This window comes from Neofelis nebulosa, chromosome 2 (assembly GCF_028018385.1).
Source record: "Neofelis nebulosa isolate mNeoNeb1 chromosome 2, mNeoNeb1.pri, whole genome shotgun sequence".
Lineage (NCBI taxonomy): Eukaryota > Metazoa > Chordata > Mammalia > Carnivora > Felidae > Neofelis > Neofelis nebulosa.
This window is the reverse complement of record NC_080783.1, coordinates 91946470-91972855: the sequence shown is the minus strand read 5'-3', so window position 1 is coordinate 91972855 and position 26386 is coordinate 91946470. Positions and strand designations below refer to the sequence as shown.

Here is a 26386-nt window from a genome sequence, read left to right as displayed (position 1 = left end):
GTTAATTTGTATTAATTTGATTAATTATGAGGAAGAAAACTGTTTTCAGATATTTATTAGCCATTTTTCTCCCTAACCTTCCTCCTGCCCTCCCTCTTGAACTAACTTTGTTTCTCCCTCTCCCACCCATGCCTCCCTTCCATCATTCCTTCCTTTCTATAATGTCCTCATCCCTGTTGGCAAGATTAAATCATAATGCTTCCATAACAGCCCAAGATATCTCACCCCCAGATTTATATGACATGAGAAAAACAAAACCTCTATTTCCTTACGCCATTCTAAGTTAGGTTTTCTATTTGGTGCAGGTGATAATGTTCTCTGCCTGTATTTAATTGTGAAGACCATAATTTGGTTATTGATCTGGAAGGGGTCTTTAGACGTAAAGGGTATGAACACCTATTCAATAAGTGTTGTCAATCAATGATGTTTTAATAGAGGTGTAATGGAATAGATGATAACTATACTTGTGATGATCATAGCATAGTGTATGAACTTATCAAATCACTAAGTTGTACACCTGAATTTAAAGTACCATTATGTGTCAACTATACTCAGATTAAAAAAAAAAGCATTTTCAAATATTTTCCAGTTTCTAATTTATTTTTATCTTTTTTGTGTGGTCTGTTTAAATATTAAAAAATTCAGTTATCAAATTTATCAATATTCATTTTATGGTATCTGCCTTGTTGTCATATTTGGGAAGACTTTTAGTACATGATCATGTATTTATATTTTGCTTTAAAAAACTAGGATGGTATATCCATTATCTTCCCCTCCCACACTCATGGCAGACATTGCTAACTGATGGTGCCACTCATTCTTTATTAGCCATTTTATTAGCTACTAGCCCTATCTGGGCCTCTTCTACCAACAATAAAGTTTCATGTAGCATAAAACTCATTTGCTATCCTCGATTTATAGTAGTTTGTATTTTTAAAAAATCCATTCCTATGTGCCACCATAAGTCATTTCTCAGACAAGATGGAGCATCAGTAGATAAAGAGATAGACTGGTCTACTGGTTTATTAACAATATTGGTCAAGCACCACTAAAAGCAGATAATTGCTATTAACATTTCATAGACCAGAAAAGAAATTGAGAAGAAACATTTCTTTTAATTGTGTAGCTTCCAGTCTAACAAGAAAGTACAATTCAAATGATGATATCTGTCAAATGACAAAATCACTCATATATCTAAATCACTCATATATCAAAATCACTCATTATTTAGACACATCTTCTTTCTTGCCTCTACTATATAGGCTGGTGTTTGAATATTCCAAGTGTTTGTGAAGGAGTCAGAACACCTGGGGTATTCAGACCCATGACAACTTCATGGGAGGATGGAAGGGGAGGTGAGCATCTCTGCACAATGGTTCAGCAATGAGAAATAGTGATTCATGAATTAGAAACAATAAGTACAAACCTTTAGAGAGCAAAAAGTTCTTTGGCAGGATTTGAGAAACCAAAAGTAAAGGAAATATGGTCAGGGGACCCTAGAATAAATTATCAGGAGCATGACATTTGTGAGTCATGGAGATTTTTCTTTGACTTTCGATTTGGCCCATTCCCTTCATTCTCTCTCCTATTTAACAGGCAATACGCTGATGCCCATTATGATTTTCCTTGTTGCTTTCCTTAGAATGGCAAACAAAGGGGCAATGCAGTTGTAGATACACATAAAATTCAAAGACAATAATTTTTTTAAAATATGCATTCCATAGTTATTTTTAAGGCTTAATTTATATTATTGGTTCCTGAAAGGAAATGCCGAGATAACCTCTAAAAGCTTCTCTCTAGCTAGGATCTGCCACTGTGCTGCTCACTGAAGATGAGTGGCTGACTGCTCTGATGTTATCGATGGTGATACCACAGCATAAAGTAGGAAGAAATAAATGGGACTGGGCTTCATTGGTTTAACCTCTAGAAGAATCATGGAGCTAAGAAGAGAGGTTGTGGGAGGGGATCAATAGTTGACAAATGAAAAGAGTCTCGGTCAGTTGGAAAGGACATTTATTTTCCCATGACGTAGCAGAATAAATCACTTGTAGAATCCCACATCTCAGGATTGTCTTTTGCAAAATAACACTCCCTGTTTTTCTTTACCTAAAATCTTTGGGTACTACAGTACAAAGTTTTTTCTACATTGTATAATCATGAAAATAGAAATACATCACCTAAATTGATGCTGGAAGGAAAGCAAATCTATCATCACTGTTATTGTTCTGAACAAGTACTTATGTAACATATAAAATATGTCGAACATGCTATTATGGAATCTGCTTAATACAATGTGATTCCTGTTCCCATGAAGTTGTTTCCCCCCACAAAATGTAGCGCATGGCCTACTGATAACATGCAAATGTTCTTTTTTTATTGAGAGATTTATCTCAAGTTGTGATGTTTCTTTCACTAATTCTTTGTGTAAGCCAAATTTATCTTTCACATTAAGAGCCTCTTGGTTGCATGTAATATAAATCTATTTGAGCTATTTCATGGTTTATTTTACACTTGCTGTTCTTTCTCTCCATCCATTCACTGTCCTTTTGTGTAGTGGCTAGTGTGTGCCATGGTGCTGCTCTGTGCTCTGGATTGTAGAGCCCTGGAGACTCATTCTCTTGAACCATCTTGTTGATTGATATCTGGTTGGGTGTGGCATTGGGAGGTGCTGTTAGGTATGAATGAGGGCAAGATGAGAGAGATCTGGATGTTCATTTCTTCCCTCTGCTCTCCTTTGAGCAGTGGCTGCATTCTTTTGACCACAGCTCCCGCCAGGCTAGGCAGCCCTTTCTTCAGTACTCCAGCTCCACTGGCTGTCAACATACTCTTTCTTCCCTTATTTCTTTAGCCTAATGATGGTAATGGCTTCTAGCTGATGTTTTCATGATAGAGGGGAGAAACTCAAGGGAAAGCCCAATCCAAACCCCACAATTACATGTTAAGCTTCTGTGTGGATAGGGCAAAGGTCAAGTCTACTCACATCCAAGTGGCCAAAGCATGTAACAGGACCAAGCCTCAAGTCAAACAAGTGGGGACATAAGCTTCTCCCACAGGGGTTTTAGACTGGGTGACCTGTTTTCTGCGGGCACTCTAATACACTTATCTCTAGGGGAAAAAAAGGACATTTATTACAATGATATATTGAGTAGTTTTACTGAGCCCAAAGGCAGGGATTGCAGCCTGCCCTGGAAATAAGCCAGAATGAGAGACTTAAGTACACTCAGGACTTGCTTTCTTTTCTCTGTTCCTTTCTGTTTGCCTCCCTCTTCTTCCGTAGGATAGTTTCATTTGCTTCTTTACCTGTATGTTGGAAAACATTATGGCCAACAGTCTTTAGGTGTAACATTCCATAATGAACTATCTCTTAGTCCTAACTCTAAATTCCTAGGAAAGCTTCTGACTGGCCCAGTGTGCAAGACATGCTCATGCCTAGTGCTGTTGAAACAATCCAGTGGGCAAGCTTGTATGGTACAAAACAGCTGCTGGGATCCAGCATGATTTATGACATGTTAAATAAAATTGTTAGGAAAAGAAGGGGCTGGCAAGACCACCCACTAGGTGCCCAGTACATCTGGGCATCATTTTAGTTATAAGTTTTCCTTTTGCGATGATTATTTTGTTAAATAGCACTTATTAATTAACTACAATTAGTTTACTTTTCTTTACTTCAATATCTATTCTTTACTTAAAAGAAATCTGGGCTTCATATTATGAATATTATGAAGACGATTATGTCTTACTTTTAAAATCTTTGATTTTCTTTATGCAAGACACTATGTCTACATTTTCAATTTTTCTTAAATACAGAAATAAAGAATACACCTTAAGTAGACATCTCTCTGCAGACGCCGAAGAAGTCCAAGTCCAAGTCTACCTGCATATACAGCTGTGATCCTGGTAATAAGGATATTCTCACTGACATACCAGGTAAGTGTAGACATGGATTTTGAATAAAAATAATGAAGTCTAACTATTTACACTGGTTTTGGTATATCTATAATGTATAAGAAGTATTGGTAGCAAAAAAAATAATAAAAAGATATTGTGCTTTAAGGTTCTTGTCATCCATTACTGCTCACAATCTATGTGACATTTACTTTCACCTCAACACTACTATGAGCCAGGCATATAACTCCATTTTGCAGATGAAAGAATTCAAGCTCAAAGAGATTGAGTGACTGGCTCAAGTTCACACAGCTATGTGTGAATCTGCTAGTGACAAAGTCAAGTCCTAAATCCAGGTTACACTAACTGTAACTCTGCTTATTTATAAAGTATCTAGGATAGTATTGGACCCATAGTAGCATTGATAAACATTAGCTCTTTCTCTGTAAAGACTCTTTCATTTATATAATGCTATAATTTACAAGGTCCTTTCAGAAAGTGAGGGGGGTGGAATTGCAATAATGACAGGCTCCATTTACCACATTAGATGCCACAGGGGCTCTGAGAGTGAGTTGGCTTCATAGAGTCTACTATGAGTGGGATCCTTTTATTTTTATTTATTTATTTATTTATTTATTTATTTATTTTTTAAAATTTTTTTAGGGGGGATCCTTTTAACTAAAATTTGTAATATATGCTTTGACACAGCAAGTTCTGCAAAACTGTTTTATGTTTCAGGGACTAGAATCATTCTTCACTCTATTTGTCATGGAGTAGACGACAAGAAAGAGACAAGGCAGAGGACATCCCATTACTCACTTAGTCCTAGGATATCCCATTTTTTAGTTCATATTGAGCCATACACTATCTCCCACATGGTTTGTTCAGGAAATGCTCTTAGTCTCTTTGTCTTTCAGTCAAGAGTTTTATACATAAGATATAATGATCTATTTATTAATTACCATGCTGTACATAATTACAACTCTATAAAAGCTGTGCACACACACACACACATACATATATATGGACAAAGATGAGGAGGAAAATATAAAAATAAATAGATTTAATTTATTAGTGATGGGATGATGGGTAGTATTTTTAATTTTAAAAAATTTGAGTATTTGAAAGTGGTTTATTGAATTAAAAAAGGAAACAATAACAAATAAATGTACCATAATGCTTCAGCAAGCCAGAATACACATCAAAGGGAGCATCTTGTAAAACTGAAGAGAACATTTTTTAATCATTTAAAACATTCCAAAACATACTGATGTATCTCTGTCACGATACACTAGAAGTTGATACTATGATTTTCCTCTAGAGATGGAAAAGGCTGGCTATAGAAAATGCCTGGGAAACAGGCCTTGTATCATCTACTGTACTGGTAAATTTGGAATTATGAATCCATGTAAGTGGATTACTAACAAAAAAATAAAAATGAAAACATATACATTTCTCCCTGTCTCAGTAGGTGAAGTAGAATTAGCATGATTCTGAAATTGCTGTTTCATTATTTTTTAAGAATTTCCCATCAGTATTTTACATGGGTCATTCAGAAAACCAATTTTTTAAGTAAATAACTTCCTATGTTATCTTTGAGTGCAACTTATCATCCACTTAAAAGGCAATGGCTTTATCTGGGCATTGTGAGACATTTAAATTAAGTACAAAATGTAATCTCTGGCTTTGGTGAGCTTACTTTTCTTTCTAGGACCTATGAAGAAGTATAAATAATAAGGCAAGCTAAAAGTGTGTGTACAGAATTATTACTGCAATGCTTAGCATAGACTTGACACAATTTAAACAGATGGAGATCAGAGTGGAGCTCGAGTTCACAGAGAAGTTTTATGCAATGTTTGTATTCGTTAGGTAGGGCTGAGGTGCAGTAACAAATCCATCCTAATAATTCAGCGACTGTGAGAGGGATATGTTGGTTTATTTCTTATGTAGCAGTCCAGGGTGGGCTTTTGGTTAGCTGCGTGGCTCTACTCCATGGTGGGAAAGGCGCTCAGACTGGCAGTTGCTTTGCCTCCTTCACTGTATAGTATCTCAGGACCCACAGGGCATCTCTCTGAGACACCCAAAGGGAAGAGAGCGCAGAGAAGCCTGAGAGCACTTTTATTTGAGTCTATTCCTGGAATGAAGACATCCCTTCCTTCTACATTTCATTAGCTGAGAGGCAGGGGCATGCAGTTGGCTAGCCACATATTTGACCTCTTGCAATGGGAGAAGGAGGAAGGTCCATTCTGGTGGGCAGTTGACAATCTCTGTCACAAATGTGGGGAACATCAATGATTGGGAAGGATAAAAAACTGGTTGCAACTGGTTGTTATAATTATTCTAATTCTTGTATTTACCTGATTAAAATATTTCCAAACAGAGATTTAAGGGCACAGTAGGCAGGGAGTGTTGAATCAATGGTTTGGAATAAAAAGGGCCGTTGTTTTAAAAAAAAATAAAATAAAATAAAATAAAATAAAATAAAATTAAGCCATGAAAAAAAAAAAAAAAAAAAAAAAAACAGAATGAATGACTTTACCTGGTCAGGAAGAACAAGCCTCCATTTCTTTATCTAATAAACAAAACTTGTTCCAGATGATTTCTAAACTTGTTTCCACCTTTACACTTCTGTGGTTCTGGGAGCTAGCATTCAATGGGTATTGTGTTCAGGTGGAGTAATGTGTTCATGTTCAAAATGGTGCACAGTAACTCTTATGTGGGTAGAGTGGGTCTTGAATAATCCCTGTATGGCACTGGAAATTTTTTTTAAAAATCAAGTGACAGATATTGATCAAGCAACTACTCCATACCAGACACTTTGAGCCAGGTGCTCTGGAAGACACAAAGAAGTTAATTCATTCTTTTTGAGAATAGATTACATACTATTTATGGAGGAGCTGGGCTGGATGAAGAAAAAGGAAGATTAAAAATGAAGCAGACTAAGTTATGTGCCCAGGATTCTAGACCTCACAGTTTAGGGCAAGAGATGAAGGCATAAATATGAAATGACCCTGGAATATCTTCTATAAGATTTTTGTGAAGAAAAATATCTCTAATATTTTCCTATAAATGTTTCCTTATAATTTGTCCCTTATAATTGAACATACTACATTTCCATTCATTGAAAGTTATGATTAATTAAGCTGAGGTTAACTAGTTTTACTGCAAGTAAAAATGCATGACTCCATCCTCTATTTTATAAACCAATTAATTTAAGATTCTTTATAAGGTAAAATCGGACCGTTAGGCAATTAAAGTATTTCACACAATTTACCTAGTTCTGTGAAAATATATTTTCAGGAGTTAAAATGACTGGAAAATTCTGCCAAATGTGGTGTTTTACTGATGTTAATTCTTATCCAGTCATGCCTCTAATATATCCCACGACTCTTATCTTTGGATATGATTGTTCTATCCTGACTTTATTTTTCTATAGTTTTAGTTTTAAAAATTTTATGTTCATGGGGAAATTATAACTATGAAGGTTTTGGAGGGAGTGCATTTCTAGCCATGTTCATGTTTAGTTTGGCTTCTGAATCATGTCTTGTTATACACTCACGACAATTATTTTTGTTTTGTCCTGAATATCTGTTTCAATTTACCTTTCTTATGTGACACAAGACCTGAGATTAGGATTCAGTCAGGTTTGTCACTTAATACTGGGCATGTTCTTTACTCTGATGGGGTCTTGGTCAACTTGTTTGTCAAATGAGGGAGTTGAACTAGAAGATAGGTAGGGTGCACTCTCTTTGGAATACTACTCTTATGTATCTTCGTATCGGGTTGCTTACTTTTCTTTATTTGGTTATCAATCTACTACTTTAATTTTCGTTGTTAAAAGAGTCTGCTCCTTTAACTTTTAGGAAAGTATTGTCGGAAGCTTATTTGAATGAGCATAACCTAGGATGCTTATTAAGATGTAGAATCCTATAGTCAATGACATTGTAATAGCACTGTATGGTGACAGATGGTAGCTACACAGGTAGTGAGCATAGCATAATGTATAGAGAATTTGAATCACATGTTGTACATCTGAAACCCAAATAACATTGTGTGTCAATTATTAATTTTTTAAAAAATTTAAAGGTTAAAAAAAGATGTAGGTTCCCTATAAAAAATGTATAATCCCTATAGCACATTCACTAAATCAGATCAGACTCTCTAGGGAAATACTTCTCGGTGGTTAATGTGTATACAAGTCATACGGGGATCTTATTAAAAAGGAAAACTTCCAGTTCAGTGTGTCTGGGGGTAGTACCTGAGATTCTGCATTGCTTTTTCTTTTTTTTTTCTTTTTTTTTTCTTTTTTTTTTTTAACACTTATTTATTTTTTGAGAGACAGAGAGTGTGAGTCGGGGAGAGGTAGGGAGAGAGAGGGAGACACAGAATCTGAAGCAGGCTCCAGGCTCTGAGCTGTTAGCACAGAGCCTATTGCTGGGCTCAAACTCATGAATCGTGAGATCATGACCTGAGCTGAAGTCAGATGTTTGACTGATTGAGCCACCCAGGTGCCCCCAGAGATTCTGCATTTCTAACAAGCTTAGAAGTAACACTGCTGATCTGCCCACCACACTGAAGAGCAAGGCTCTTGAAGCTGTAATGGCAGTTCCAACCTCGCAGAACCATGTTTTGAATGAAGGCAGAATAAGGATCATGCCTAAATGTAGCATGTAGCATCTGAGTCATGTAAATAAGAAAGGTGTTGCAAGAATAAAGATTAAAGAATATAATGTAATATGTATCAGGTGCTCTTTTGGGTGGCCATATCAGAGAACCACACTCATTGTTGCTGTTATTCTAATCATAAGAATGTATTGAAATTCCAAGAACCAAGCAGTAAGAAGAAAATTGTTTCCTTTTTACTGATTGCTGCTTTCCCGCATGCTGTCCATTGGCTCTTTCTCTCATTTCCCTTCCATAGATTTTATAGAGTCTATGGCTGGTATGATCACATTGTTCTTAGTCATGGAAATACAGTCTCTTTCCTCATTCAGTGTGATGAGTAAAATGATTGTTTCTGCTGAAGGGTGAAAAGGTCTTCAAACTAGTTTGCTTTCTAGTAAGCAGTAAGCCTAGAGAGACCCTGGAAAGATGCCTGACATCTCCCTGAAGATTAAATTTCTGCTAAGTGTGTTTTTTTTAACTTACAAAAAATTTATTGAAACACAATTGCCATATAACATTATTGTAGTTTCAGGTGTACAATTGTTGGTTTAATTTTTATTTTTAAAGGGTCTATTCTTTAACTTTTGATGAATTTATAATTGAGTGTAAAGTTAGCTTACATGAATGTCCTTTTCCTCAACTGCAATATTCAAAGGTAAAAATGGTTTTGTAGAAATGTATGCATTTGCATGTTTAAATGGGATCTGATTTATATGGTGCCAAGTACCATTACTGACAATTATGTAGTCTTTGAAATAAAATTATGACTTAAAAATGTATGTGACATATGTTCTACTCCAATTAAAAAATATGCCTAAGGAAATTAGCTTTCTTTTTTTTTAATTCCACAAACCCTGCTAAAATCCAAGAATTTTGTAAACCAATTTATATTTTTCCCTTTGTATGGATATGTTCATATCACTCAACATTTGAACACCAGAGTTTTTAATCATATTTCATGCTGCAATAATAATAATTATTATTCCAATCATAATGGAAGCTTACGCGTACAGAGCTCTTACCAGGTACCAGACTATATGCCAAGTGCTTATGTGAATTATCCTTTTACTTTACATTAAAGTCCTCATAGCCAAGGTGCTTTATTTAATATATGCATAAGGAAAATCTTAATGCTCCCTTGGTGTTACACACACACACACACACACACACACACACACCCTGAGAAAAGAAAGAAGAGTCTTAAAAAAAGCCTGAAATCATGTGACAGATTTAGCAAATTCTTTTTATTTACATAGAAATGTGTACACATACTTTCTCTGTACACAGAAAATTCTAAGTATATATACATATATGGTTCCCACATATTTTACAATAAATATTATTTTAATCTTGTTTCTAGATGAAAATAAAAAGATGCCTTAAAATATTTCACACCAACCACAAAATTGCAAAAGCACCTGATGAACTCAGAGCAAAAATTTCAAGCCTGTACTACCACACACTAAGCCTAGTACAATTTTTCAAAAGACAAAATCAAACACTGTACAGATATCACCAGTAAAAGGAAAGGAATGAAAAGCAAAATAGAGGACAAGAGCTGTTGGCTTTTTAAACAATGCAGTAAGAGCATTTTTGTTGGTTAGACTGGTCTTCCTTCAGTTTAATGTTTTACTTCAACTGATATTTTACAAATAAGGAGTGGGGGCTGGGTAAAGTTAATACCTACTGTAAAAAGAATAGCTGTTCCACGAGTCTCACAAGTTCTAGAAACATTACTGGCCAGCCAGACCCTCTTTCTGGACTAATGCAAAGATCATCCAGTTCTACAACGCAGGATGACTGTCCACCCGCCTCAGAGAAGATGGCAAGGACACCAATGGTGAAGCCACAATAATGTTGAAGTGATTTCAAAAGCCTGGTGCATCAGGTATCTTTGTTGTTAGCACTTAACAATAATCAGTAATGTTTAAATATACTCTTCATTTCTACATAGAATTTAATCCCTCATTCAAATAATTAACTAAATGCAAAGAGAACTGAATCTGGGAGGCTAGAAATAATGAATCCATAATCCTGGAATTTTGTTAGTCCACTTCCAATTGTTTTCCTTATTCTAACCTCTAGGGAACAACCACTTTCACTTTCAGAGTTGTTCCCTATGTGTATAAAAATCACACTATCAAATGAATAGAACGAAGCTATAGGTTATAGGGTGGATACAGATTTAATGGTATTTTTGGCAATCTCACAGCATTGAATTTGGCAAATGAATCTAAAAACATCATGACCTTCATTATTGTGGGACTCACTTAAAATATAACCAGATTAGCTTTCCCAACCCACTAATATTACTACTCAGGTGAGTAGCCTCAGGATGGTGACCAGCAAAGGGCTAAATGTTTAAGTCACATCCCACTCAAGCTCAGATAATAATGTATTCTGTTCCACTGTGGCACTGTAACTTCACACATGAGGTCTGAAACAAATTTTACCCCTTCATCTCTCATATCAATAACAGCATAGATGTGGGAGGAAAGACAGCAATAAAAACGAGAGTTTGATGTCAGAAATGTGATTCCTCTATCAAATACAATCTTTTCAGTTACTTTACGGAATCTGCTATTTTAAGGTAACCTTCCAAAACATATTTCAAAGGCAGGCTCATTTCAAGAGCAATGTTTATCACATGCATAATTCGGTTCTTTCTCATTACATGTTGCTACCATTGATGCTTCTTTTAGAGAAACAACAATATTTCTAGGACTTAGCCATCCTACATGAAAGCGATGGCTTCATACACAGTTTGACTTTTTAGATTAAGGTACTTAAGACCGAAACAAACACATTTTTACATTTAAAGATCTTTCTTTTTTTTGTTTGTTTGTTTGTTTGTTTGTTTTTTAAATTTGAAATCTAATAGGGAACTAAGGTTCACTGCCAGAAACAAAAGGGATCCTTTATCATGAAGAGCTGGGCTTGGTTCTTGGTCATTCTAATTAAATATATAGTCACCCCTCATTTACATCACTGTGGAAAAATTCAGCCGGAAGATAAGTATGGAGTCTCGCTATGGTAATTGTAGTCAGGGCAGACTTTCTGCACAAGTTTATAATCAACACTGTAAAAGGCAATGTAAATGCAAATGACCTTGAAGGGTTTGGAGCACAACCAAGACACATGGCTCTGAGTCTGCTCCTGGTAGCAGATCTTCGAGGGGTCAAAGTTGCACAGGGCAGTCTTCTTCGCCCGATCTGTTTTTTCATATTCAATGCGACAATTGAAAGATTTGGACTCCTTGGTCTCCAAGGTAGACTGCGGGGAAACTTCAAATTCCACCACTTTGGAGGGGGGTACCAAACTCACTGAAACATTGCCCAGGCCTGTGGAATTATGTCGGAAATAAACACTGAAGGTTCCATTTCCGTGGTCAACAATTTTCCCTGTGATGAGGAGGTTGAGTTTGACAGTTTTAATGTTGGAATGGAAATCACCCCATCCGAACATCTTCTTAAATTTTCCCGTTTTTACTATCGGCCTCCGTTTAGTTCTTGCCAATGGCTCCTGAACCTCGGTGACATTGGCCAGCCAATCCCAAAAGTTTTCCATGCTGTCCGCATACGCCAAGTGTCCAGGCTTTGGGACTGGAGACTGTTTAACAAACAGGCGCAGAGGATTGATGATCCTTGAGTGCACCACGTTTCCGACCAATGTCCCCGGAGCATCTTTGTCTTCCCAATCCAGCCCCTCTGTGGCATGCACCACCTTCTTACTTTCACAAAATAACTGTTTGAAAAGAAGAAAGAGAAATAAACTTTAGGTTATGCTTCGAGTGTACACACTAAAGCTAAAGCACAGGGGAAATGCTTGCAGTATTATTTCGATTCTTGATAAATAGCATTTCACACACACAGCTGGGCTCAACAGTGCAACGAGACGGGCATTTCATTCAAACACTGTAAAATTGTGAGTATCAAAATTAAAATGTAATTAGGAAGAGAGTATTTTATTTTAATGGATTGATGTGGTTTTAGTCTCAGCTTCCTAATCTTTACAATACTATCTTTCCAGATTGGAGGAAGGAATGTATTTTGGTATCTCATTCAATAAAAACATTCAATTTGTATGACAAAAACAAAAAAATCATTCAATTTGTGAAGTCTTCTACTTCAGGTAGAAGACAACTCCAGAATGCTGAAGGTTTCTACTAAGAAGCTAGCAACCATCCAAATATAAAATATTAATAAGTCTCTTAAATATATTTGGAAATATTAAGGGTATTATTATATTCAAAGGCTTATGTCATATCATTTCATAACTTTTGATAATTCCATCTCAAACTCTCTAACAAAAAAGGAGCATGAATAGTAATAGAACGGTCCACAAACGTTTTAGTTGAAAGAATATAATTTCAAATTTTGTGGTCTTTACACAAATTCCAAATGTATATTTTTAATTAGTAACAGACTATGTATTATTCAACAAATGTTATTACAACTGAATTATATACCCCGAAAGAATTGCTTAAAAGGATGCAAATGTTTTATGGATTCCACAGAACGTGGTTCAGATCCCACCCACTGAAACATAGCACTTAATCTGCATCTGATTTTTCTTTTTATTCTTTTTGTAGTGTAAGAGTCCCCATAATTTCTAAAAATCATTTAGTTAAGTCAATATTGATTTGGAGGGACAGAATCATAATATATGAAACTGTTGCCTGGAGTGAATATTTATGGATGACTTATGAAGTCCGGAAAATAGAGGCTTCTGGTGGAAAAACAGATAGCCTCTTATCTCTAATGGCACAAACCACTCTGGTAATGATTCTCCAGAAAACTGTCAGCATGATGAAAAGGATGAGAAAGAAGTGAAGCTGTATTTATGAACTGTTTCCCCAACCCTTTCAAACTTGGCAAAGCACCTAGTAAAAATAGTCTCAGATCATTACAAAAAATTATTACTTTCAATCCAATTTTGAGGAAAAAAAAAAGAGACATAGCTTGGATTATAAATATTTCACTTGACTGTATGGTAGAGTTTAATAAACTGAGGTTATCTTTGATATATTCACAAAAGTTTAGAAGTTCTAATAGAGCTTTGTGCAAAGTGTTTTCACCTACACCTTGTCCCCAGGATCACTTTAGAGTCAGAAACCAAGGACTTCAATGCATGTGTGCTTTTTTCCCCTTTTTTGTACTTTGGGTGGTGAGGCAGAGTTCATAATCTATATATTTGCTTCTGATTAGTTTCCTGAATGTTTTCCTTCCTCATGTCTACTATCTTTAAAAATTCTTTTCCCTTAAATTACTGAGGTTTGGTAGGAGGGAAAATTGATACAATGCACATTCTTACTATATTCAGAACCTAAATGCATACCGCCTTCTTAGGAGCTTGTGAATCCTGAGTTGATACTTCTTTCCTTTGCTGGCATTGAAAGATTAGTATATTCACCAGGAAAAAAAGAATCCTTAGTCTGTATTTCTGGTTCAAAATATTCTGCGTGTTTCTGATACTGTAACTAGCTTTCTGATTTTGAATACTCATAATTATGATGTGCACAAATCTCATTCAAAACCATTGGTAATAACCCACGAAGTTCAGTACTGCCTTCAGTTATAACTTGAGTTTCCTGAGAACTGACTGCTGCAGGCTGGTCCAACTGACGTGTCCAGCCTCTCCCCAGCAAGGACAAGGACATGTGGGCAGATAAGAAACCCCTTGCTGATCAAGGCCCAATTTCCCTTCTCTGTGATTATGATTCTTGTTGTCCAGATTCTATTATTTATTTTTCATCCATTTCCAGTATTTCATGAGATGTGCCTTGTTTGGTCAATGCTGACAGACATACCTACCACTTACTAGAATCTTGTAAACAAGAACTTTACTTCCTGATCTCTACTCCCCTATGTGGTACAACTTCCAAACTTCTTTTCTCACTCCTGCCTTCCTTCCTCTCTTTTCATAGGATAAATCTCTTCTGACAAATTCCCCTTCTAAATTGTTAAACAATCTTGGTTCTTACCTTTATGTACCATGCTGCCGATCAATACTATGTTAGTAGAACTAAGACCCATTCTCTATTCAAAAACATTTTTCTTGCTCAGAAGTATGAGAACATTTTTTGTTACCAACAGCAACATGATCTTTTTTATTTTCCCCTAAAAATGTTTGTTTTACATTATACATTTTCCTGAATTTTTTCTACCTGGGTCATTTGTTCTCATTTAGTGCTTGGCCTGGCTTTCTCCTTACTTTTCCATTATTGAAAACCTATAAACATTGAACCCATCATTCAATGACAAGTAAATTTGCAAGTTAACTGGTATTGGCTTATTCATTGCAGAAGCCGTTATGAGACAGATGTTAAGAAATCCTCTTTCTCTAGGACTTCTGCTGTGATGGTTCTGAGATTACTCAATGATAACAAAAACAAGAATAATAATAAATGATCATTTACTGAGTTTTAAAAAAATGAAGATTTTCTTTGTAGTAATTTATGTTGTAACAACTTGACCCAAACATATGTTGACAAACCCTGAGCAATAAGTATGTAAAAAAAAAAAAAAAATCCTAGTTTATCAAGCAGATAACTTAGATGTGATTACTTGCTTTTAGAAAGGCTCTTCAACTCTTCAGAAAAGATTTCCCATATGAATTTAAAATGTAATTTAATTTCTAAAAAATATATTTTAACACAATACTCTTCAGGTTCAAACTTATTCAAGGAGCTCTTGATTTGAAGGTTGGCTTATATAAAAAATAATAAAATTTAACGAATAGCACAGATCTATAAGTGGTCTCTGTTCTCATAAAAATACTCAGACAGTTCCTTAGATAAAAAGTAGATGTACATATGTTTTAATTTTTTTGCTTTGCCCTAGACCATCACATGTCTAGCTTGCTTTGACAGCAATATTAAAGAAGTTGAGAAAAGCTGTGTGTAAGCTTATCTGTTTATTACTTATTATCATAAATACTGATTTCCAAACATAAACCCCAATCTCAAAACGTTATTAGATAATGATATATTGGCAGAAGAGTGCCATTAAAAGGATAAATATATTGCTAATTGTCCTAAAGAGAAGACGACTGTACCTCCTCTTCCAATTCACTCTCCCTTTGGTATAGCTCGTTTGGCTTCACCCCTGGAATGTTTTCTTCAAATGAATACATCACTGCTGAGAGGGCACCCTCCCCTAGACCCGGTCTACAAGGAGTATTGTATGATCTAAGTCCCCAAAGCTCATGCTTAACCTCAGAGACCTAATCAGGGATGACAAAGGGTTGGAGGAAATATAATCTTGCCCCACACTCATCCATACACTCCCAGTATAGAATCAGCATGGTGGAAAAAGCACAGGGATTTGGTGCCTGATGACCTCACACCCCTCACTTAAGTGTTTGATGTGAACCCGTTTTCTCACTTGTTGAGAAAACTATATCTCCCTTGTTGATCGATTGTAAGGACAAAATGAAAGAATGGATGGAAATTACTGAGCCCAATCTCTGGCAAGAGTCATTCAATGACTGATGGCTCTTGCATGGTCCAATGGATAGTACCATGTTTCCTATTCAAGAACTGTCTTCAAAGGGTTGCATGAACTCTCGGGCCTCCAGGAAACTGATTAATGGTTAATCAAGCAACTTGTTCAGTGCCATATGACAAATTAATGACTGAATAGAAAATACCCTTCTCAGCCCCAGAACATCAATCAATCGTTTCCTCCTATTTCCAGTCTTGCTGGCATCTGAGTTATAGCCAGATCACAGGCACAGGTAAGCTCTCTTTGCCAACAAAATGTGTTTGTGGATCTTTGATTCCAACCTACCGAATGAGTCAGCAAAGGGACCTGAAAGTACAAAGTGTCTGGCAGGCGCCTTCGTTCCTGAACAGACAATTTCCATGATACAGCATGCTGGGAGAGACTGCAGGTGGTTCTGAACCTGTTGGCAAACCACTCTGTCCAAGACAATGTTGTTAGATGTTATCTACAAAACACATGGCTATATTCCCCCTGGTTACTTTTGTACTTTTGGGGACTCTGTCGGTATCACTGCTGTCTTTTGTCCCATCATATCGCAATAATAATGCAAAAACATTTAACTGCAAGCACCAAATGGAGTTTAAAAAAGGGAGAAAAAAGAGGAATTTCTGTGCTTTATCTGTTTGAACATTCCCTGATTTCCACACATTTATCAAAGTTTAAGTAATTTATGTCTTGGCAGAGTGTATCCATTTCACAAAGCACACACATTAGCGAGATACAATGATATCATATTAGCTTTTTCTGCATCTTACAGAGGAGCTCAAAAAGATGAATAAAAGCTCAAACCTTCATCAATTACATGAAGCAGGTGGAAGGAAGGAAATAGAGGAAGAAGACTGTATTTCATTTCAATTCTTTGTTTTTAGGGGGAAAGAAGCTGACAGGTTCAAATCATTCATCATAACAAGCTGGAGTTGAATTTCGCTGATAATTAAATGCATTTTTTTCCCCAAGAGGCAAAGAAGTTGCAATGAATTTTATAGTAGCAGATGTGAGAACTGTCACGAATTATGGAAATAATTTATAAACCAAAAAGCATCTTCATCTGCAAATACTATATCAGAAGATCCTTTTAAAAACTACATTTGTCATGTATTTTTCAATAAGCACTTTATTTTAGAATAATTTTAGTTTACAGAGAAAAGCTGTGTAATACAGAGTTACCATATGCCCTGCACCCCATTTCCTATATTGTTAACTTCTTACACTGCAACACACTTGTCACAACTAATGAACCAATAATGACATATTATTATGAAGTAAAGTCCATAGTTTGCTCAGATTTCCTTCATTTTTCCTTAATGTCCTTTATCTATTTGAGGATCCCATCTAGAATGCCACAGTACATTTGGTCATCATGAATCCTTAGGTTTGTCTTGTCTATGTCTTTCCTTGTTTTTGATGACATTTTGTATGTTTTGAAGAGTATTGGTTAGGCATTTTGTAGAATGTCCTCCAATTTGAGTTTGTCTGATTTTTTCTCATATTTACACTGGAGTTACAGATTTGGGGAGGAAGAACACAGAGGTAAGGTACCATTTTCATTACTTCATCTCAAGGGTCCATGTTAGCAACATATTTTATGACTATTGATGTTACTCTTAATAGTTGGCTTAGGGAGAGAAGATCCTCTTTTTAAAGTTTTCCTTTCAGGGGGCACTTGGGTGGCTCAGTCGGTTAAGCTTCTGACTCTTGATTTCAGTTCAGGTCATGATCTTACCGTTTGTGAGATTGAGCCCTGTGTTGGGCTTTGTGCTGATAGCACAGAGTCTGTGTGGTATTCTCTCTTTCCCTCTCTCTCTGCCCCTGTCCCACTCATGCTTGAGCTCTTTCTCTCTCAAGATAAATAAATGAACATTAAAAAAAATAAATTTTTCCTTTCAGAATTTTCACAAGGCTTATTCATTTTTGTTATCATAAGCTTAGTTTAAAATTGTTTTAATGTTTATTTATTTTTGAGAGGAGAGAGAGAGACAGAGTGTGAGCAAGGGAGGAGCAGAGAGAGACACAGAATCCAAAGCAGGCAACAGGCTCTGAGCTGTTGGCTCAGAGCCCAACACGGGGCTCAAACTCACGAATCGTGAGATCATGACTTGAGCCAAAGTCAGATGCTTAATCAACTGAGCCACCCAGGTGTCCCTACCATAAGCTTAGTTTAATTTACACTTAATTCAGTGGCACTTGGTTAGGGTTAAATTTTTTTTAAGTGAAGCATTCTCAAGCATTTCAATTTATAACTACTGCATCCCTGAATTATCTAAAATAACCTCAGAGTTGCTTAGGAAATAATACACTACTTATAAAGTATCTCAGCAACATTATGTGCTATAAATATGTCTGTCCTCATTATTTATTATTTTATTTTTATTTAATATTAATTTCTTAAAAACTGGGTCTATTTCGATACCTGGTAGCTCAATAGGAAGAGCTTGTTCTATCAATATCTTATGTAGAATTAGACACCGACTACATCAGATTCAAATGTCTCTTTTCTCAGTTTTGGAGCCCGTCCACTGTACTTGATTCTCCATATCCAGTGAGTCAGTATCAACTTTTCTTTGTACCTGTTTGGCAACGGGAATGGAGCTAATGAAAGAAAACCTCTCAAAAGGGTGTTCTATATTCATAGTATTCTGGTGCTACACTACCATGAATGCTACTTGGTCTCTTGTGGGATTTGGGACAGTGAGACCTTTGCCATAATTATGGGATAATCCTTTTCTTTTCTATATGTCCATACTGTGATAGCTTTGCTTCTTCCCTGTAGCTGTATGCTCTAGGGCTGGGAGTAGAGAAGAGGGAGAAGATTTCTTTACACACAGCAAATAACAGAAAGGAAGTGAAAGACATTTAAAGCTTTGAGCTTCTGGGGTTCAAATTCCATTCAATGTATGCCATGCCATTATCGGTCCAGATAGTTCTATCCTATAGCGCTTCTAACAGATGCTGTTTTTATTTGAAGAAATGCCAGGGGAGGAGATATCCCCACCAGCCTTGCTGTCCTAGTCCAGTGTTTAACAATTATAACTGACACTTTTATTTAATACCCATTCACTCTTCACTTACATGGCACCAGGGGAGTAGGAGAGGCTTGGATTTCTTAAGGAATTGAAGCTTAACCCTTGAAGCTCACAGTTTCTATATACAGTTCTCCTGACTTAGCAAGACCAGACTGGATGACATTAACACACCTTGTTTAAGAAAGTAGGGAGCCTAAGACAGCTTGGAAATATTTCCACAAAAATTATTTTATTATTTTTTTTTAATGTTTATTTATTTTGGAGATAGTGAGAGAGACCGAGTGGGAATGCGAAGGGGCAGAGAGAGAGGGAGACACAGAATCCGAAGCAGGCTCCAGGCTCCAAGCTCTCAGCACAGAGACCAACACCGGGCTCCAGCTTATGAACCATGAGATTATGACCTGAGCTGAACTCAGACGCTTAACTGACTGAGCCACCCAGGCGCCCCCCACAAAAATTATTTTACTATTGTAAGAGTAAATTTATTGCTTCATTGACTTTAGCCTATACCTGCAATCAGATGAATGCAACTCTGCTCCCACATTGCACTTGTCAATGATTGGACTGGGAAAAGAAATGGAGAGTCCCAAGCAAGTCTGTGCATTGTAGAAAGAATCTGTTGGCACATCCTTCAGTGGCTGAATTTGCCCAAACAGAAAAACGATTCTGAGTGAAGGAATGAATGAAAGAAGCAGGCACAAGGAACTCAATCACAATAGGTTAAAAACTGCAGCGGGAAACAGTGAGAGATGGAAATAGCAGTGCTTTGATTTGCTGGAAGGAGTTGGCATCAGAAACACTGGGATAGTAATCTGGCACTGTCACTTATGGTCCCATCATCCTGGGGAAGCCATGACCATTTTCTCCAGGGTAAAATGGTGGGGAGAAAAAAAAAGGGTGGAGTTACACTTGAGGGAGAAAAAGGAGGTTGTGAGGTAGAAAGTGAATCAGAGTGAGGTGGCTCTGTGGGCAGGATACTCGTAATGAGGAGAATTCTGTAGTCCAGAGGATTGAGGTGACCCGGAACTGTGGCCAGATGTACATGTTCATCTTTAATCACTGATTCAACACATTTTATTGAATGCCTTCCAGGTACATCATTTAGGCACTAGGTATTGGGAGCACATTGCTCAAGGGACAGAGTTCCTGCCTTCATGGGAATTGCAGAAGAGCAGGGAAAAGAAGCATTAATCATACATAAATATCTCACTTACTTATAATTGTCATGAGGTCCTGGAAATTTATATCTCTATCTATATGTACACATATCAGTATAACAGGGAGTAGAGAGAGCTAGTCCTTAACAGGGGAAGCAACAGTACAGGGAGTGAATAGAATTGAGTAATTAATACCTTTATTCTGATGAGAGAAATGAAATCCAAGATTTACTAGTTGATGGTTGACAATGAATGAATCAGTGTCAAGAAAACGAATCGATCTTGGTATTTATATTCCTTTTTTCCTGTTCCAAATTGTATATCGATTTGTTTATAATTACTAATGAGAGTGTGATAACATTATAAGACAATAGTTCTATTTCTTCCAGTGAAAGGTTAATTTTTTCTTTTCCTTTTTTTCCCCAGCTTTATTGAGGTGTAATTGACAAACAAAATTGTAATATATTTAAGGTGTACCACGTGATGATTTGATACACGTTTACAGTGTGAAAGGATCCCCAGCATCCAGTTAATTAACACATCCATCACCTCACAGTCACCTTATGGGAGGGAGAGGGAGATGAGAACCCTTAAGAAAGGGTTCTTAGCAAATTTCAATTATACAACACAGTATTATCACAGTAATAACAGTATTATCAATTACAGTCACCATGCTGTACGTTAGACCCAAAGAACTTATTCATCTTATAAGTGAAAATACATGGCCACTTCTATTAACCGTAAGTAGGCTCCAGTGTTCAGTCAGTGCTGAATTCCTGATTAGGAGGGCTAGTGCTGGCAGGTGGCACCCTTGCAGGCCTTGTCTTTCACCCTTAAACCTCCTAAGAGCTGCTGAAGGTTTATAATACAGCTGACCCTGGAACAACATGGGTTTGAACTCTGTCCATTTATATGCACGTAGTTTTCAATAAATACTGGACATTACTGTAAATGAATTTTTCTTCCTTATGATTTTCTTAATAATATTTTCTTTTCTCTAGCTTACTTTATTGTGAGAATACAGTATATAATACATATAATGTACAAAATATGTGTTAATCAACTGTTTATGTTATGGGTAAGTCTTCCAGTCAATAGGTTATTAGTAGTTGAGTTTTGGGGCACCTGGGTGGCTCAGTTGGTTAGGCGTCTGACTCTCGATTTCAGCCTCAGGTCATGATCTCATGGTTTGTGAGTTCCAGCCCCACATCTTGCTCTGTGTTGACGGTGCAGAACCTGCTTGGGATTCTCTCTTTCCCTCTCTCTCTGCCCCTCCCCTGCTTGTTCTCTGTATCTCTCTCAAAATAAATAAAAATAAAAACTTAAAAAAAACAAGTAGTTGAGTTTTAGGGGAGTCAAAAGCTATACGTGGATTTTTGACTGCATGAGGGTCAGCACCACTAGCTCCTTGTGTTTTTCAAGGGTAGACTATGTATATTATTGGGTTCTGGAACAGTCAGACCTTGGCCATAATTGTGTTATAACCCTTTTCTATAATTTTATGTAATTAATACAACATATATTAATGTTGATTTATAATGAGCTAAGTATGCTCTGGATAAATAACCATATTCTGAAATAATGTAGGTTTGTCTTTATGTTTCTAAGTGTGTGAAAATACGCTAATACACAACAAATTTGGCTGGCATATATGATTTTCATGAGAAATAATGAATGCTCTAAATAAAAGGTGAAACAAAACAACCTAATTGTTTTTCCATAATCATAGCATTGAAGAGACATCTATGCCTCAAGAGGATGTTTTCAGTTTTCTGTCTTTATGATTGAATATAAAATACTTACAGCCCATACTATTTTTCCATGAATCATTTGCCAAAATATACATAAAACACCACGCTTACATTGAATAGATCACCTACCATTAACAAGGAAGGCCATATCCCTGTTTTACACTGCACTAAAAATATGTAGTCCTCTGTCCATTAAAGAAAAAAAAAATCTGACTTTCCAGAACCAGGCAGAATGAACTCAATGCTCCAAATTAGTGGATTGGTACCAAGCTGGGAGTGTTGTCTTTTTCTTAATAACAGGAGTGGCATATACTCTAAGAGATAAATTGATACAGATCTGTACAAATATTTTTTAAAGGCAGCTGGCTTGCCCCCTTTGGATATCCTGTAAGCATTCATTAATGTTCTTTCAGAGTGACAATCACTGCTAAGTGCCAGTTTGGAAGAATAACTGGTTTTTTTAATAGATCTGTTTATAATGTTGTTCATGATGGAATCCATGTAGCTAGCCATTAATTATTTAACTGGGGCTATTAGTTTAAGCCAAGAACCCCAAAAGTGAACACTGTTATACAATTTAGAGGTGGCTTGCAGGTCCCATTATAGCTGAAGAATTATAGAGCCAATGAAGAAGGTGGTCTAAAGCCTCATTTTTACTGCCTACATATAGCTTATATAATTGGATTGCTTTAACAATTCTATCCTGTATCCTGTAGTTAAAACTAAAACGACAACCAGCTCAGCAGAAAAAAAAAAAAAAAGAAAAGAAAAAAGAAAGAAAGAAAAAAAAAAATCCCTGTCATGATCAAACTCAGCATCCCATTAAATTTTTTGCTTGTAAACGAATCTTGGAAAGCATTTTCTCTGAGTAGAAATTTTACAGAGTATCATCATCGCTGACAAAACAGGTATTACGTATCTGGTAGGGAACATACAATGTTGTATTGATGATTAGTAGTACAGCTTGCCCTAAAGTCATATTTCTGGGGCTCCATTACTGAACTGTCACAGCAGATTAAAAGAAGAATGACATAAAGGGGATGAAGGATGGTAGAATCAAACATACATCAATATATTAATTGTGCCTATTAATATCTTGTGGCATAATGTGGCATTGTTTCAAAATTCATTTTGCAAGTTGAAAAACAAATGATTGCTTAGGAGAAGAAAGCTTAACAGTGGACATCCTTCCTTTCTGCTGAGAGTAGCAAATTCATTTTACCTCCCAGATATCTTTTAATAGCTACCCTTTACATTTTTCTAAATTGATACAGGAACTAACAGGAAACATAAATGTGAAGACAGAAATCTTAGCAGTAAGAGCCAAAAAGCTAGATTGCAATGCTTGGCAGTACTTTTATTGCTAAGGTTAAATATGGCAATTCCTATTTTATCTTGATGACAGTAATCTGGAAAATCAATGACACAACCTCTGCAAAAAACCTCTGCGCACACACACACACACACACACACTGATACACAGAAATATCATGTGTATGAACACATGTGTGCATGCACATACCATAACTTCTGCAAATGTTTAGGGGAAATGGTGTGAAAGGTAACTTAGACTTCATTTTGTATTAGCAAGCTGAATAAAAGGGGTTCTTAAACAAATAATGAACATGCTAGAACCAAATACTGAACATGCCTTGTGCTAGGGGGCTGCTAAGTGTTATGATGTGACCACACTTCCAGAATGAAACAGGGGCAGATGGCAGTCTCATTTAATGCAAGGTTTGCAAAGTCAAACAAGGTATTCTTTCGATAATCCAATAGAAAAAAAAATAGTCTTTTAGCAGTTAAGACATAAATGACTCAGGGGCACCTGGGTGGCTCAATCGGTTGAGCATCTGACTCTTGGTTTCGGCTCAGGTCACAATCTCATGGTTCGTGAGTCTGAGCCCTGCATCAGGCTCTGCACTGACAGTGCAGAGCCTGCTTGGGATTTTCTGTCTCCCTCTCTCTTTGCCTCTCCCTCCCTCCCTCTCTCTCAAAAATAAATAAACAAACATTAAAAAACAAAAAAGACAGAAATGCCTCAGAATGGTGAGTGGTACTGTCTGTTTTCACCCACGTGTCCTTATAGCCTCAACCAAGTTTTCAATGTGAGAGAAGAGCTTCACGTGGTAGGAACCCATCAAGACTTCTCAAATATAATGCCTGGGAGAAACAACATGAATATGTCCTGACCTCTAAAAGCTGGCATTTAAAAAGGAAAGTTACAAAAGAGGGAAGAACAGTCAAATGAGGAGTAGAAATGCCAGATATTGTAGTTCTATGTCAGTTTAGGCAGAGTTTCAATGAGGAAACATGGGTGCAGGGGAGGGGTGCAGAGAGGCAACAGATGGGGGTTAGGAAAAGTGCACAGGTGCATGGTTTTGTATTTTACCATCAAATCCATTTGCTATTTCAATCTTCTGGTACCATTAGTCTGCAATTAACAATTACTGCCTGTGATGGTTAGTATTTTAAATTTTTAATTCTTTTTCAGTACACTCTACTATATCCAACATGGGGCTTGAACTCATACCTCAGGATTGAGAGTCACATATTCTATGAACTGAGCCAGCCAGGCACCATTATGGTTAGTTTTAAGTGTCTCCTTGGCTAGGCTGCAGTTCTCAGTTATTCAAATACTAATCTAGGTGTAGCTGTGAAGGTATATTGTAGATGTGATTAACATCCACAATCAGCTGACTTTCTCTTTTTCATTTCAAAATGATAGTGTTTATTGGTTAACCTTCTTTCACCAAACATGACATTTGTTAATTTAAAATAAACCTTCAAATGGTTTTAGATACATAGTATGATATTTCACTTTAAATGTAAACATTCATAGTCGATTGGGGATTTTTACATGATCCTACAAAAATGTGTTGCTTTATTATGACATGATATAAATGTTTTATAAAATCAGTGATAGTTTCCATATGATAAAATGTCTATTTAATAAAAAACACAAATGCATATTACTTGTGTATATGAAACTGATTACTGTGTTAAATTTTTTTTGTAATAACCATTCCTAACCTTTACACTGAGAACTACCGTCTACATAAATAACCTCATTTGTTCTTATGCCTACTTTGTGAGGTGTGTAGGGCAGGATATAGCCTTAAAAAGCTTAAGAGGGATTGTCCATGGTCCACATATTGAAAGGCAGCAATAAATCTAGGAATCAGGTCTTTTTTTTTTATCAAGTCACTGTTTTTTCCACATTAACACTCTAATGGGCCTGGGGTGCCTGGGTGGCTCAGATTTAGTGTCTGACTTCAGCTCATTGACTTCAGGTCATGATATCATGGTCCATGAGTTTGAGCCCTGCGTTGGGCTCTGTGCTGACAGCTGGGAACCTGGAGCCTGCTTCAGATTCTGTCTCCCTCTCTCTTTCCCTTCCTCCACTCATGCTCTGTCTCTCTCTCTCTCTCTCTCTCAAAAAATAAACATTAAAAATAAAAATTTTTAAAAATACTCTAAGGGGCCTGACACCAAAAAATAACTTGGGCAATATAATATAAGTAATATAATATAACATATTTACCTTACAAAGAAAAAAATTCTTTTCATTACAAAATGAATTTTATTCTAGAAAATGAAACTAAGAAAACTGAAGAAAATTAAAGTCAGATAACTGTGAATTTTTATTTTATCCTAAAGTTTACTTATTTATCTTGAGAGAGAGAATGCTAGAGGTGAGGGCAGAGAAGGGGCAGAAAGAGAGGGAGAGAGAGAATTTCAAGCAGGCTCTGCTGTCAGCACAGAGCATGATGTGGGGCTCAATCTCCCCAACTGTGAGATAATGATTTGGCCTGAAATCAAGAGTCAGATGCTTAATGGATTGAACCACCAAGGCGTCCCACAGATGACTGTGAATATTTTAATATGCATTTATATTTTTACCTTATGTAATATAAATAATCATCTTTTGTATATTACCTTTAATTACTTTTAAGGAAAATAATATTGTATTCAGTTGAATACTAGTTCAAATGCTGTAGAAGAGAAAAATCTCACTATTACAAACAGTAAAATCTAAATCCAAAGCAGGGTCAATTTTTTGTAGGCCTCTTCCTCAAATCTTGGATACTTTGCTTTTCCATCATTTGTCATCAAAGTGCAAATCAGAGTCATTTGGATCTTTTTGGGCAGGAGCAAAGTCACTGTCCTTTGGACTGGCTGGTGTGGTATCTCCACCCTTTTGAAGCCCAAGGAGGTTTTGTCAGCTCCGGTCTTTGCATCCATGGCTCTGCCCTTGGAGTCATTCTGTTTTCATCCTGCCCTTTCCCTGTAACTTTCAGTGCAACCTTTCTGGTGGTATAAATTTCTTAAAACTTTGTGACAGTCTCCTGTGTCATTCATTGGGGTTCTAAGCCATTAACAAGAGTGCCCTCCACACA

The 26386-nt window shown here is 36.5% G+C and overlaps 1 protein-coding gene across 1 annotated transcript in view; it reads right to left on the bottom strand.

Moving 5' to 3' along the window:
* Positions 1–9767: 9767 nt before the first annotated feature.
* NXPH2 (neurexophilin 2) overlaps positions 9768–26386 on the bottom strand; it is a 109887-nt gene continuing 93268 nt past the window's right edge. Inside the window, exon 2 of the mRNA XM_058715415.1 lies at positions 9768–12294. Within this exon, the coding sequence (XP_058571398.1) occupies positions 11551–12294 (744 nt within the window). The 3' untranslated portion in view covers positions 9768–11550. The remainder of the gene's footprint in view (positions 12295–26386) is intronic.